This window comes from Rhinoraja longicauda, chromosome 4 (genome assembly GCF_053455715.1).
Source record: "Rhinoraja longicauda isolate Sanriku21f chromosome 4, sRhiLon1.1, whole genome shotgun sequence".
In the NCBI taxonomy this organism is placed as follows: domain Eukaryota; kingdom Metazoa; phylum Chordata; class Chondrichthyes; order Rajiformes; family Arhynchobatidae; genus Rhinoraja; species Rhinoraja longicauda.
In genome coordinates, this window is record NC_135956.1 from 78,852,802 (window position 1) to 78,868,791 (window position 15,990).

The 15,990-nt window shown below is 43.9% G+C and overlaps 1 protein-coding gene and 1 long non-coding RNA gene across 3 annotated transcripts in view; both read left to right on the forward strand.

Moving 5' to 3' along the window:
* The first annotated feature begins 142 nt into the window (after positions 1 to 142).
* Positions 143 to 7,837, forward strand: LOC144592902 (uncharacterized). The gene is made up of 3 exons (XR_013547188.1): positions 143 to 207; positions 3,593 to 3,726; positions 6,534 to 7,837. It is a non-coding gene; the product is annotated as an uncharacterized LOC144592902 (long non-coding RNA).
* A 623-nt stretch (positions 7,838 to 8,460) lies between these two features.
* terf1 (telomeric repeat binding factor (NIMA-interacting) 1) overlaps positions 8,461 to 15,990 on the forward strand; it is a 33,415-nt gene continuing 25,885 nt past the window's right edge. Inside the window, exon 1 of one of the 2 annotated variants that reach the window (XM_078398149.1) lies at positions 8,461 to 9,433. In XM_078398149.1, the coding sequence (XP_078254275.1) occupies positions 9,247 to 9,433 (187 nt within the window). In that variant the 5' untranslated portion in view covers positions 8,461 to 9,246. The remainder of the gene's footprint in view (positions 9,434 to 15,990) is intronic. The other variant, XM_078398151.1, reaches the window with a different exon arrangement.

Consider the following 15,990-nt stretch of genomic DNA (forward strand, 5'->3'; position numbering starts at 1 on the left):
ATGGGCAGTGTTATTTTTCTGTGCTCCAATATTACTTGGGCATGTGTACAATGCAATTGCTTCCTGTTATAGAAAGCACTGGTATCAATTTGTTGCCCTATTCTGCACCTAGGATACTTGGAGTTCTGCCCATGATCTAATAAGTGCATTGTGCACACTTCATAGAAAGCCACTTTTCTGAGGGAAGCCTTTTTATTTGACAATAAGGTATCAATCAGATATTTGATCACCACAGCTTGTTTTACCTACCTGCAATGTCATTAGTAATATGAAAGTATCTGAATGTTATTGATGCCAAAGCAGTGGATAGGGCTTTCCCAATCCTCAAGGTTGCTTGTAGGTGAACATAGAGCAAATGAATTGATCAAGATTCTTGCAGTGATGAAAAGCAATTGAACTAGTTTTCAGCTATAATTTATGTATAGGCTCCTTAGATATTAATGAGCATTAATGAGTGAAGTTGTAGCTTCCTAATTAAACTGCCGTTGTTTAATTAACGAAACACAATTGGGATATCGAGAAAGGATTTCCACTATAAAACTTTTAATAGCAGTATGAACCTGTTCTAAAATAGTACAGGTGCTGTGTGGAGGCAGTGGTACCTTATGCTAAACCGGTGAAAATCCTAGCTAAATTTCAAAATAGCTACATTTACAAACTCCTACATTTACAATAGTGCTTTCATTTATCAGGCTTTTCCACAGATATGAACCTGACTAAGTCATAACAACTACTTTTGGAATCCATAGCATTCAAATTACTGATCTAAGAGATAATATAGATGTTTTCTAATGATATATCTGTTGCTGTTGTGTCAAAATAAGAAAGTTGACATCTAATCTATATATTACTAAAGCTCTCATCTTGTATATATGTGGGTTTGTGGATATATTTGTATGTGGGTTTGTGGATATATTTGTTCCCGAAATACAGCCAAAACGGTGCACGATAGCGCAACAATTTTAGGCCCACCTTACTTACCATTGGCATTCGGTTCAAATGGTAGTTATATTTTAAAAGTTATTCACTTTTTAACTTTAAAAATAACTTATTAAACTTTAATAAATCCCTTCTCCACTTTCCCTGCCCGTCAGCCGCGCCTGCACAGTAACACCTCCGTGTTCAACGTCACAATGGGAACACAACAGCAGCCCGGCTAATGAGGGTCGAGGGTGGGTCGGGATCTGACCAATGGAAGCAGGACTCACCTGAGTGACGGGAGTGGCAGGCAATGAGGTGCGAGGGAGTGGAGCGGAAGAGGCGGGACCGGAATGAGGCGGAGGGGGAGGTTCTCGCCCCCCAATGAAGAGAGGAACCGCGGGGCGGGAATGACAGCGTCGCCAGAGTGGGTGGGTGATGAGGGGAGAATGGGGGGGGGGGTTGAGGGGAGAATGGGGGGGGGGGGGTTGAGGGGAGAATGGGGGGGGGGGGTTGAGGGGAGAATGGGGGGGGGGGGTTGAGGGGAGAATGGGGGGGGGGTTGAGGGGAGAATGGGGGGGGGGTTGAGGGGAGAATGGGGGGGGGTTGAGGGGAGAATGGGGGGGGGTTGAGGGGAGAATGGGGGGGGGTTTGAGGGGAGAATGGGGGGGGGTTGAGGGGAGAATAGGGGGGGTTCAGGGGAGAATAAGGGGGGATGGAGTGGGTGAGTAGGTGAATGGGTGATGGGGAGGGGGGGTGGGAAGGAGGGGGGATAAGGGGGTTTGAGGGAGGATGGAGTGGGTGAGTGGGAGGGAAGGGAAGGAGGGAGGGGAAGGGAGGGGGAGGGGAAGGGAGGGGGAGGGGAAGGGAGGGGGAGGGGAGGGGAAGGGAGGGGGAGGGGAAGGGAGGGGAAGGGAGGGGGAGGGGAGGGGAAGGGAGGGAGGGGGAAGGGAGGGAGGGGGAGGGGAAGGGGGGGAGGGGAAGGGAGGGAGGGGAAGGGGGAGGGGAAGGGAGGGAGGGGAGGGGAGGGGGAGGGGAAGGGGGAGGGGGAAGCAGGGAGGGGAAGTGGGGAGAGGAAGGGGGAGGGGAGGAGGGGGAAGTGGGGGAGGGGAGGGTGCTACACCAATGCAGGAGAGGTTTGGACCCAACGGTCCACAGCGGGTAGTTAGGTACTAAAAATGGTTTCAAACTTGCCATTTAATAGAAGTAATTTAACTATTCAGAATTTTTAAAGTTAGCTGATAAGTTCCCTTAGGCTGCAAGCTGTGAGCTACACCCACAAAGCAAAACTACTTTTAGTCTCAAGTTTTTTGATGACTTTGGTTAAATACAAATAAATCCTGGGCATGAAGCAAAAGAAATTTGAGCAAAATTCACTGTCAGACAGCAGGAATGTTGATTGCTGATAAATTTGCTTCTGAACACATAGCTAGATCATCATCATGGATATTTCCACCAATGATATTTCTCTGCCTCAGCTCATCTGCTGCTAAAACCCTCACTCAGGTCTTGACACTTGACAATTCTAGTAAAGTCCAGGCTAACCCCAAATGTTCCATCCTGGGTAACCCGACATTAGTTCAAAACTATGCTGCCCTGATCTCAACCATCACCCAGTGCCATTCATGTATTAAACTTGTTTTTTTTTACGTTGGATTCCTTGATTCTAGCATTCTCATTATTATATCTTTCCAAGACCTCACTCCTCTCTAACTCTGAAATTTCCTCCAACCCAACAAGCCTCTGAGACATCTGCATAGATTTCCCCTTGTCTACGAAAATAATGTTTCCTCTTTTGCCAGCCTTGCTGACAGCTGCCTACATCCCTCACTCTGAAGAACTATCCATAGGTTTCTCTCGCTTTCATTCTTTCATCCTTTAAGGTACATTATAAAGTCCAGGTTCATATCACAAAATGGCACTGCACATCAGAATTCCATGCGTGAATGGCCCTAGAAACACTCTTAGGATCTTGATACATGATAAACTTACGATTGTTTATCGCAGTAAGCTAATTGCAATGGCACCACCCGCACTGTTCATTGGCTGTATGCATCTGCAATTATCCATTTCAATCAGAATCCATACATAGCATTCATATATTTCACCTCACCATCATGCATGTAACATTGCTGTTAAATGAGCACAGCCTGAACATCTGAACAGACTGCACAAAATTACTGTTACACTTCCCTCCACTTGCCGGAGCTGGCACAGAGCCAGAAATAACAGGATCTAACATGGTTCCAAATCCCACAGAGGAGATTGTGGTGGCCATTATTGAAAGGCATATTGTCACATCCAATGATGTCCAGTGGCAGAACTGAATCAATTATAGATAATGATATCCTCATACTTAACCCTCTTCTTACATCACACAATCTCTTCAGCTTTACAAACTGTTCTTACATTTTAGTCTCCTATTACCACCTTCATCCCTTTTCCATCACAACAAATGCAGCCGGACAGCAGAAAAAAACCAAGAGGGTATTGAAGATGTCAACAATAAGCCATTCAAATTGAATTCTCTGCCACTAGATCAAATACTTACGACTGTTTGACTTGGAAGTTGTTTTATTAATGATATAGAAGAAAATTGTTTTACAGTAAAAAGCATGTACAAAATCCTCTCAGCTTCCTGCGATTTACTTAATAGACTGAACATGCCCTACAGTGCCCTCTACTGCTTAGTCGTGCTGCTACAGAACACATGGAAGAGGTCTGTGTGCTTCACACCGGCAGAGGACGCTAAAAAAGAAAACATATCTGGAGGGAGTGTTCTATAAAACAGATATGAATTCTTGAATGGTAAATATTCCACCTACATTTACTTTCCCTGATTAAGTCTTCAGATGAAATTGTAGCCAGAATAATCCAACACAGTATGAATGTGGACTGGGCAACACAGAATAGAGAAAAAGATTTGTTTAATTTTTTATTGAAACAAGTCTAAAACTGCTTGGAGTTAGTATTTTAAAAATCGTGCTTGCTTTACAGCAGAAAAAATCTGAGCTTTTTTGACGTGTCAGCCCTGATTCTCCAGCAAATATTTTGTGTATATTTAACACTAACCTTTACAAAAGCTGCATACTAATTCTACCAGTCTCTGTGAAAGAGATTTCACCTCTTCCAAAGTCAATTATTGTCTGGCATCAATTCAAAGGGATTCCTGATGTCCAGCATCTGTGATGTTATCTAAATAGTTGAACGGTCAATTGCCTTAAAGAGTTCTCGCACACGACAGCAGACAAGATTGAAAAAAGCTTATTTTCTAGTTAATAAGCTAAAAGCTGCAGGGAAAGTGAGTGGATCTCGTGAGAAGAAATTGTGAAAATTAAAATGAAACCACAAAGCAACAGTGCAGGGAAAGAGTGAAAAATTAAAGGCTATCTTAATTGCATGTGGCATTTATAAGAAGGTGGGTGAATTAATGGTGCAAATGGAAATAAATGGTCTTTACTCCTGCACATTTCTCCTGCATCCAACACATCAACTTCAAGAACTGACTGTTCACTTGCTGCCTAATATATCCTACCCCTTGACAAGTGAAATTGTAACAAGATAATCAATGTTATTCACTTCGCCTGTCAGTGGTCATAATGTTTTGGGTGATCGGTGTATATAATTGGTGACATCAGATATGGTATAAACTAGGAAATTAGAGGTGTTTGTAATAATCTAAGGTAATAATCATGGGACATTAATGTACATACAAATCAGGAAAACTAAATAAGCAGTAATAGTGTGGAGGATGAATTCATGAAATGTACAAGAGATAGTTTCTATATATTAGTATGTTGAGGAATTATTGAGAATACCATCTTTTCTTAATGATTTAGTATTGTGTAGTGAAAAAGGCTTAATTGACGAAGTAGTAGTCAAGGGGCATTAAGAGAGCAGCAAAAGTAATATGATGGGATTTTATGTAAAGAATGAAAGAGATGTGGTTCAATCTGAAACCAGGATCTTAAATTTGAATAAAATAAACCATAAAGGCATGGGCATTATTTGGCTATGTCAGACTGTGAAACAATACAATACAATATATCTTTATTGTCATTGTACAGGGGTACAACGAGATTGGGAATGCGCCTCCCATACGATGCAATAATTTAATTAGCTAATAGACCAGTCTATCTCTTGGTCCTTCGAGCCACACTTCTCGCATCACCTCAGTAACCCTGCTCCTTTCCCCTCCTCCTTTTACCTCCTTCATACACGCATCTCCCGACTCCCACATTCCTCATGAAGACTCAGTTGCAAGGTACATTTAAGATACAGATCAATAGATTTTTTGTTACTTAGGGGATCAAAGGATTTGAAGTAGAGCAGAAAGGTGATGCTGAGGCAAAAAAAAACAACAGCCATGGTCTTATTGAATAACAAAACAGGCACAACAGGCAGGTGTTGCATCTCCTGTGGTTGTAGGGGAAAGTACCTGGGGAGGGGGTGGTTTGGGTGGGAAGGAAAGAGTTACAAAGGAGTTTCAGAGGGAAAGTTCTCTGCGGAAAGCAGAAAGGGGTGGAGATGGGAAGATGTGGCCAGTAGTGGGATCCCGTTGGAGGTGGCAAAAATGTTGGAGGATTATATGCTGTTTTTTAATGGTGTTTGAGATTAAGGCCTGGTGCTCGTCTGTGGGGTCACGGTTCAAGAATAAGTAGGTGGCATCTGAGAATTGTCACCTGGTTTTTAATCCCCTCCCCTTCCCAGTTCTCCCACTAGTCTCACTGCCTCCGGCTACATTCTATCTTTGACCCGCCCCCTCCCGACATCAGTCTGAAGAAGGGTCTCAACCCGAAATGTCACCCATTCCTTGTCTCCAGAGATGCTGCCTGACCCGCTGAGTTACTCCACCATTTTGTGCACTATTTGTATTGTTGATTCTGCATGTAAATGACACAACAAGCACAGAGCCTCACAAAACAGATGTCTGGTTCAGTGAGACATAGGCTACAGTCTGACCTGGACGCAGGCTGTGGAATCCAGTGCTGGCACTCTTCCAGGTAGCCCCCCCCCCTTTGACATTGTCGTCACCTCTTCCTCCCACCCAAACATCTCTTCAGAGGTCCTCTGGACCACTGAAATAGCCCAACATTTGTTACCCTCCCAATTAGATTATCCCTCCTTAATCACTATTTTCAATCCACCACCTTTTGTGACCATGACCACATGAAATATTTGTGCACATTTTAATGTACTGTGCATTGTTTTTAAGAATATATTGCACCTTTTGAAGCATGACGCAATTGTGCATACCACAAAATTCTGACATATTTATGTGAACATATAATGATGTAATCATTATATCATTTTTTAAATAAGAGAACTTTGTAACAATAATTATGGCAGTTGTATGGCATTAAAAATCCACTTGCATATGCTAAATAACATTTTTATGGCATGTTATAGCAAAAATCGTTGGTGAATATCTTAGGTTCATAGCAATTCAATTCAGAAAGTATAGCTTTCAAATATTTAGGGGGCCATTGCAGGAATGCAGCACAAAATGTAAAAGATCTGACCTTACTGAATTGTGCTGCAGGCCCAAAGTGCAGGGCAGCCTATACTTGCATTAATTTTCATGTTATTTTGTTTCTTTCATGACATCACTGAAGGTTGCAAAACAGCCCAGGTTGGGGAGGATCACTGGATCCTGACAACTTTATAATATCCATAAAGAAGGGAGCATCTGAGGAACCAAAGGAGCATCTGAGGAACCAAAGGAGAAGGGAAGCAATGTTTTTCAAGTCAAGTTTATTTGTCACATACATATACAAGATGTGCAGTGAAATTAAAGTGACAATGCCTGCAGATTGTGCTAAACTACAAAACAGAATAGAAAAAAAAAAATTTAACACACAAAAAAAAAATTAATACAGTAAATTAAATTAGTCTCTGGTGATATGAGAGTTAACAGCCTGATGGTCTGTGGGAAGAAACTCCGTCTCATCCTCTCTGTTTTCACAGCGTGACAGCGGAGGCGTTTGCCTGACCGTAGCAGCTGGAACAGTCCGTTGCTGGGGTGGTACGGGTCCCCCATAATGTTGCTGGCTCTGGATCTGCACCTCCTGATGTATAGGTCCTGCAGGGGGGCGAGTGTAGTTCCCATAGTGCGTTCAGCCGAACGCACTACTCTCCATAGAGCCTTCCTGGGCAGAGCTGTTCCCAAACCAGACTGTGATGTTCCTGGACAAGATGCTTTCTACAGCCCCAGAGTAGAAGCACTGAAGGATCCTCAGAGAGACTCTAAATTACCTCAACTGTCTGAGGTGGTAAAGGCGCTGCTGTGCCTTACTCACCAGTACGGCAATGTGTGTTGTCCATGTCAGATCCTCTGTGATGTTGACTCCCAGGTATTTAAAGCTGCTCACCCTATCCACAGTAATCCCATTTAACTCCAGTGGCATGTACGTCCTCGGATGTTGAGCCCTTCTAAAGTCTACAATCAGTTCCTTAGTTTTTGTGACATTCAAGAGGAGGCTGTTGTCCTGACACCAGAGTGCCAGATCAGCACTAGGCCTTCTCATCGTTATCGGAGATCAGGCCCACCACCACAGTGTCATCAACAAACGTGATGATGGAGTTGGAGCTGAACCTGGCCACACAGTCATGTGTGTACAGAGAGTACAGTAGGGGGCTAAGGACGCAACCCTGGGGGGATCCTGCGTTCAGGGTGAGGGGGTTAGAAGTATGTCTCCCCATCTTGACCACTTGGGGCCTGGCGATGAGAAAGTCCAGGACCCAGGCACACAGGGGAGTGTTAAGCCCCAGTTTCAGCAGCTTCTCAGCCAATCTGGTGGGCAGGGCCGTCTTAACGCATGGGCCTGATGGGCACTTGTGTATGTTAAGTGACTTGCAATAAATAAATACTACTTTAAAAATGTAGGTTCAATAAGTGCTTTTTTCGCAACATTTTCAGTGCTTCTCACAGCGATCTGTAAGTACTTTTCGCAACAATGTAGCACCCTAAGTCCATCGCTAAGTGCTTTTCGGTAAGTGCTTTTCGCCGGCACGACAGGGGGGGGGGGCTGGTAGGGAAAGGGGGGGTGGGGGAGAGTAACGGTGGGGGCCCCAGTACACTGCTTTGCCCGGGGGCCCATAATGCTGTAAAAACGGCCCTGCTGGTGGGGACTATTGTGTTGAAAGCTGAAATGATCAAATCCTGGACTTGTCCTTTGATTCATTATTCCAATTGACTATACACAAGGATCCAGGATTGTACTATATGTGAACAGAGAAGCTCTGGGATCTTTCTGGAATGTTACATATTAAGAGCCCATAACCAGTTTTTTTGCAATCTGACTTTACTGTTGAGAATATAACATTGCAAACAATTATTTAAATTCTTCTGCTTCTTCGTCGACATTTTTTACTAAGCAGGGCTTGTGCAGAAAACCCAACAAATCATTACATGTTGTTGGAATATTTGATCTTTACATCCATTACATTGATGGTAGACACAAAATGCTGGAGGAACTCAGCGGGACAGGCAGCATCTCTGGATAGAAGGAATGGGCGATGTTGCGGGTCGAAACCCTTCTTCAGACCATTACATTGATGACAGACACCCAAATTTAAGAGCAGGGTGGGTGTTGCCATGAATTCAAATGAAATGTTTGTTGCTGCCCTAAACAAAAGATAAATAACAAAGTTTGGGGATAGGATTTGAAAATAAAAGCCCCGGTTTGGAACTGGAGGCAAAGACGTGGAAGCAACAGCTGACAATATACTATTTGGTCATTAACCCAAGTGTTAATCCAGTGGTTGTCAACCCACCAAATCGACCATGGTTTAACACAAGAACACAGCATGCATGGAGGCTGAACGTCCTCTTGACCCTGTTTTGGAAGCTGAAATAAAGCTGTGAGAACAATAGTTTTTAAACCTGATCCTTCAATAACGGTACCTCGGAACCAAACTTTTGCTGCTTATATCAGCAACCGGGGAAAAAAAGACACTAAATCAAACCTTAGCTAAATCAAACCCGAGGCTTTGATGCAACACACATACATCTCCCCCTCCCTGGCCTGTAACCCGGAAGGTAGATTATATGGGCAGTCTCCTTGACCGTCGTTACTTTCGTACATATCTTTAATTTCTTTCTTCAAATATCTTTCTCTGTACGTCGCCGTCGATATCCCTCTCCCCTGACTCTGTCTGAAGAAGGGTCTCGAACCGAAACGTCATTTCCTTCTCTCAAGATGCCGCCTGTCCCGCTGAGTTACGCCACCATTTTGTGTCTGTCTTTTCGGTTGCTTCCTTCCTTCCCACACGGTGGCGGCAGCGGGCGCGCGGACGCTTTTGTGTGGGACGCACCGCGGGGGTAAAATGGAGGCGTGCAGCGGGGAGAAGGCCCCGAATTCTTCGCCCAACCCTTTGCCGCTCACTCTTCCCTTTGGCCAGGTGTTGGAGGTGGCGAGCGGCTGGATCTTGGATTTCATGTGTCACTGTTTGTGTCGCTATTTCGGGACAGGGATGTTTGAGGAGTTCCGGGTGCTGAGGGACGTCATGAACGGTCAGTAAACAATCTCCCTGTCTTTGTGAACCCTCACTCACACAGCGGGCAGACAGGCCCTTCGGTCCAACTCGCCTATGCTAGTCTCAATTACCTGCGTTTGGCCCATATATCTCTCTAAACCTTTCTTATCCATGTATGTGTGCCACACTGCGTATGGCAACTCGTTCAATATACCCATAACCATTCGGGTGGAAAAAAAGCAGCCCCTCTACTTTTAGACTCCCCTACCCTGGGAAAAGGAGAAGGACATCGAACTTTTCCACACCACTCGTGATCGTATTTCCCTCACCAAGATTATCCCTGAGCCTCTTGCGCTCCAGGAGAAAAATAACCAATCCAACCTCTTTCTCTAGTCTTACAGTCTGCTAATATTCTTGTGGATCCTTTCTGTTTTCAACTCAATGACATGCTTCCAATATCTGTGTAACCAGAATTAAGTAAAATACTCCCAAATGTGGTCTTACCAAGAACTTGTGCAATGATGACATAATACCTTCTCCACCTCCCTGTTTACCTGTGTTGCCACTTTAAGGGAACTGTGTTAGTTGAAGAAGCAGCATGTATCCGCTGCGTAGGAAAATAACTGCAGATACTGGTACAAATCGAAGGTATCACAAAATGCTGGAATAACTCAGCGGGTCAGGCAGCATCTCAGGAGAGAAGGAATGGGTGATGCTTCGGGTCGAGACCCTTCTTCAGACTGATGTCAGGAGAGGGGGCGGGACAAAGAAAGGATGTAGTTGGAGACAGAACGATAGTGGGAGAACTGGGAAGGGGAAAGAGAGGGACAGAGGAGCTATCTGAAGTTAGGCAAATTAAATCGAAAGATTTATTAGTTAGAGAGATCTTATCGAAACATATAAGATTATTAGGGGGTTGGGCACGTTAGAGGCAGGAAACATGTTCCCAAGTCCAGAACCAGGGACCACCGTTTAAGAATAAGGGGTAGGCCATTTAGAACGGAGATGAGGAAAAACTTTTTCAGTTAGAGTTGTAAATCTGTGGAATTCACTGCCTCAGAAGGTAGTGGAGGCCAATTCTCTGAATGCATTCAAGAGAGAGCTAATTAGAGCTCTTAAGGATAGCGGAGTCAGGGGGTATGGGGAGAAGGCAGGAACGGGGTACTGATTGAGAATGATCAGCCATGATCACATTGAATGGTGGTGCTGGCTCGAAGGGTCGAATGACCTACTCCTGCACCTATTGTCTATTATGTTCATACCGCTGGGGTGTAAGCTGCCCAAGCGAAATATGAGATGCTGTGACAATGTAGGAGGCCCATGACAGAAAGGTCAGAGTGGGAGGGGGAGTTGAAGTGCTGAGCCACCGGGAGATCAGGTTGGTTAAGGCAGACTGAGCGAAGTTGTTGAGCAAAATGATCGTCGAGCCTGCGTTTCGTCTCGCCGATGCTCTGCATTTAACACCATTGTGCCAGAACTACTACAGTCCAAGAAGGGTCTTGACCCAAAACGTCACCCATTCCTTCTCCCCTGAGATGCTGCCTGACCCGCTGAGTTACTCCAGCATGTCTACCTTCAATTTGAACCAGCATCTGCAGTTATTTTCCTACACTTTATTGTTACATGTACCGTGAAGGTACAGTGAAATTCTTTGCTTTGCTGCCAGAAAAAAACGCATACCATTCTGCACCATTGTAGACACTTTTGTGACTGCACTGCTACACTTCCTCAGGCTGCCCTATATAGGCATGTGTTTCATTTCAATGTAGATTTCATGAGCCAAAGTGATTCTTGCTGTTTCTTTGTAGTCTGTCTAGTGGTCAAGCCCACTATCCTTCTGAACTCTCTATAGGTATAAGGTGACCGTTTTCTGGAATGCATGATCCATACAACTCTTGGCTTCTCATATTCACTATGAAGATACCTGTCATTAGGACTGAGCTCGAATATTTTGTTCGTACATGGCGTTTGATGGGCTTCAGTTGGTGTGCCATAGTAGCTAAGAGTTTTTATGTCACAGCCTGTTCAACTGTTTGGGTAGCACTGAACCTCTTGCCATGAGCAATACAAACTAACGGTTTAAAATATATATATACTTATCTTAATTTCTCAGCTTCTCTCCCACATGGTCATGAAGTAATTTCTTAATTTCCTTCTGAAAATAAGCCAGGGTATTGTCTGATTCGCCACTACCCCATTGTGAACATTGTACTATGTCTATGGAACTGATACACTACAATGCTGAGAAATATGTTCTGCCCCTTCCCCTTTGTGCTTGTATCTTCTCCTTTGTTCCAGCAATTGTACGAGTTTGACTTGTTTGTATACTTAAGTAGAGTATTATCTGATCTGATTAGATTAGTTTTTCATGATACTCTGTAAACGAGACCAAAAAACAAAATCAACCTAAAACCTAAATATTGTGATGCACTCTGCCACTATTGTGGTCAATGAATCTCACAAATTATTTACATTTAATTAGCTTTAGAGCAGGTGACACATCCTTTCCTCCTTTGCATTCCCCATCCCTCTCTCATTATCAAATCACTCTCTATCAGATCATCTGAACTCTATGTACAAATTGAAATTATTTTCTGGTTAAAACATAAAACAAGCTTTTCTGTAGCAGCTTGCAAAATTTGAAAGTCTGCACACTTACTTAAGTTTGTGGAACACAGTCCTGTACCAATATTGGAAGGTTTCAATCCTGATTGCTTTTATTATCACCAGACATGTAAAGCTTATGGTGTGTTTTAAATTCTTAGAATTAAAACTAAGGTTTTTTTGGCAAGGTTAAAAGGTGAAAAATGGGTGAGAGCCAGATTCATTAGCAATTGTTCTTCATGTAACTTCCTCCATTAATCATGTAACTTGGCCTTCATCTTTCATTCACTTTTATATTCTCCAACACAACTATTACAACACCTGTTCCTGCACTTGTTGCAAACTCAAGATTCTCATTCTTCTTGGAGTTGTTCTCTGGTCAGGTCACATTATCCTTCATTGCTCCCACATCAAAACCCCACCGACATTTGTTTGCACAGAAGTCAACGGCTTACTTATGGACTATTAATATTATACATCCCTGATGAGCAGATTAATAAGGGATGTAATACTGAGGCTCTATAAGGCGCTTGGCAGGCCGCATTTGGAGTATTGTGAGCAATTCTGGGCACCGTATCTGAGGAAGGATGTGCTGGCTCTTGATAGGATCCAGAGGATGTTTACACAAATGATCCCAGAAATGAGTGGGTTAACATATGATGAGCATTTGATGGCACTGGGCCTGTACTCGCTGGAGTTTAGAAGAATGAGGGGGACCTCATTGAAACGTCGTGAATAGTGAAAGGCTTGGACAGAGTGGATGTGGAGAGGATGTTTCCACTAGTGGGAGAGTCTAGGACTAGAGGTCATAGCCGCAGAATTAAAGGATTTTTTTTGCTACAGAGGACGATGGAGGCCAAGTCATTGGATATTTTTAATGCAGAGATAGATAGATTCTTGATTACTACGGGTGTCAGGGGTTATGGGGAGAATGGGGTTAGGAGGGAGATATAGATCAGCCATGATTGAATGGTGGAGTAGACTTGATGGGCCAAATGGCCTAATTGTGCTCATATCACATGACCTCAAGACTAATCTTTTGCTGTGTCACTGTTCAAATACTGACTGAGCTAGTAAATCATTGCTCCCTCGCCAATGTCTTGAATTGAATTGAATTGAATTGAATAACATTTTATTAGCCAAGTATGTATACGTACAAGGAATTTGCTTTGGTGATTTGCTCGCAAGTAACAACATGACATACAGTAAACAATTAAGAATAAAACATTATAATTTACACGTGAAGAATGAAATAAAATACCAGAGCAAAAGGAGGCTACAGACTATTGGTTGTTGAGTAGAGCTGCTGCTCGTGGAAAAAAGCTGTTTTTATGCCTGGCTGTGGTGCTCTCTTGAAAGCATCCAGAGAATTGGCCTCCACTGCCTTCTGAGGCAGAATTCCATAGATTTACAACTCTCCGTAGTATAAGAAAATAACTGCAGATGCTGGTACAAATCGATTTATTCACAAAATGCTGGAGTAACTCAGCAGGTCAGGCAGCATCTCGGGAGAGAAGGAATGGGTGACGTTTCGGGTCGAGACCCTTCAGACTGATGTCGGGGGTGGGACAAAGGAAGGATATAGGTGGAGACAGGAAGATAGAGGGAGATCTGGGAAGGAGGAGAGGAAGGGAGGGACAGAGGAGCTATCTGAAGTTGGAGAAGTCGATGATTTACAACTCTCCGACTGAAAAAGTTTTTCCTCATCTCCGTTCTAAATGGCATACCCCTTATTCTTAAACTGTGGCCCCTGGGTCTGGACTCCCCCAACATTGGGAACATGTTTTCTGCCTCTAATGTGTCCAATCCCTTAATAATCTTGTATGTTTCAATAAGATCCCCTCTCATCCTTCTAAATTTCAGCATATATAAGCCTAGTCGCTCCAGTCTTTCAACATACGACAGTCCCACCATTCTGGGAATAAATCTAGTGAACCTACTCTGTACGCCTTCAATAGCAAGAATATCCATCCTCAAATTTGGAGACCAAAACTGCACACAGTACTCCAGGTGCGGTTTCACTAGGGCCCTGTACAACTGCAGAAGGACCTCTTTGCTCCTATACTTAACTCCTCTTGTCATAAAGGCCAACATGCCATTAGCTTTCCTCACTGCCTACTGTACCTGCATGCTAACTTTAAGTGACTGATGAACAAGGACACCCAGATCTCTTTGTACTTCCCCATTTCCTAACTTGACACCATTCAGATAATAATCTGCCTTCCTGTTCTTACCACCAAAGTGGATAACCTCGCATTTATCCACATTAAACGGCATCTGCCATGCATATGCCCACCCACACAACCTGTCCAAGTCACCCTGCATCCTCATAGCATTGTCCTCATAGTTTATACTGCCACCCAGCTTTGTGTCATTCGCAAATTTGCTAATGTTACTTTTAATCCCTTCATCTAAATCATTAATGTATATTGTAAATAGCTGCGGTCCCAGCACCGAGCCTTGCGGTACACCACTAGTCACTGCCTGCCATTCTGAAAGGGACCCGTTAATCCCTACTCTTTGTTTATTGTCTGCCAACCAATTTTCTATCCATGTCAGCACCTTACCCCCAATACCATGTGCTCTAATCTTGCCCACTAATCTCCTATGTGGGACCCTATCAAAGGCTTTCTGAAAGTCCAGGTACACAACATCCACTGACTCTCCCTTGGTCCTAGTTACATCCTCAAAAAATGGAGTGTGTGGGGAAGGGAGGGAGGGGGTACCAGGGTTATGTTTCAGTCTATCGAACCTGCAGTAAAACTCGTTCAGGTCGTTGGTCAGTTGACAATTGTCCAAGGAGCGGGGGGGTTTTCCTCTTGTCGCTGATTTCTTGCAAGCCCTTCCACACTGAAGATGAGTCATTAGCTGAGAACTTACTCCTCAACTTCTCAGAGTACCTTTCCTTGACAGCTCTGATTCCTCTGACAGCTCTGATTCCAAGCTTGGCTGTACTTGGCCTGCCTGTGGAGGTCTGCATCCCCGCTCCTGTAGGCCTCATCTTTAGACTGGCGAAGCTATCTGAGTTCAGCTGCAAACCAGGTCTTGTCGTTGTTGAACCAGATCCGGGTTCAAGTGGGAATGCAACTGTCCTCACAAAAGCTGACATATGATGTCACAGTTTCTTCTGCATGCTTGCTTCAATACTTTGTTAGTTCAAGCTATTTAAGCAATGGGATACCATCTTGGTTTACAGCTTCACCATTTTCTCTCTTTCATCTCTTCTATTTGTCTCAAAATTAGTCACCACCATGCTACACCAGGTTCACCAGATTGATCCCTGGGATGGCAGGACTTTCATATGAAGAAAGACTGGATAGACTAGGCTTATACTCGCTGGAATTTAGAAGACTGAGGGGGGATCTTATAGAAACATATAAAATTCTTAAGGGGTTGGAGAGGCTGGATGCGGGAAGATTGTTCCCGATGTTGGGGAAGTCCAGAACCAGGGGTCACAGCTTAAGGATAAGGGGGAAGTCATTTAGGACCGAGATGAGAAAACATTTCTTCACACAGAGAGTGGTGAGTCTGTGGAATTCTCTGCCACAGAAGGTAGTTGAGGCCAGTTCATTGGCTATATTTAAGAGGGAGATAGATGTGGCCCTTGTGGCTAAAGGGATCAGGGGGTATGGAGAGAAGGCAGGTACAGGTTACTGAGCTGGATGATCAGCCATGATCATATTGAATGGCGGTGCAGGCTCGAAGGGCCGAATGGCCTACTCCTGCACCTATTTTCTATGTTTCTATGTTACACGTATCTCTCCCAACCTCCCAATGCCCAAACTCTGTACTGTGTTTTCACTGCATCTCCCTCATCTAGTATGTGTCAACGGTGGGTGCTTAAATGGCGCTCTCTTTTACACACCATATCCTGACACTTTCACTCTGCCCAAATTGTTTGCCTGCCTCTGGAGTCACTTCAATCTCATACATTCTCTTCAGCTAATGGAAAATAGTCTTATTAATACAATGTGACCACTAAGTGGTTTT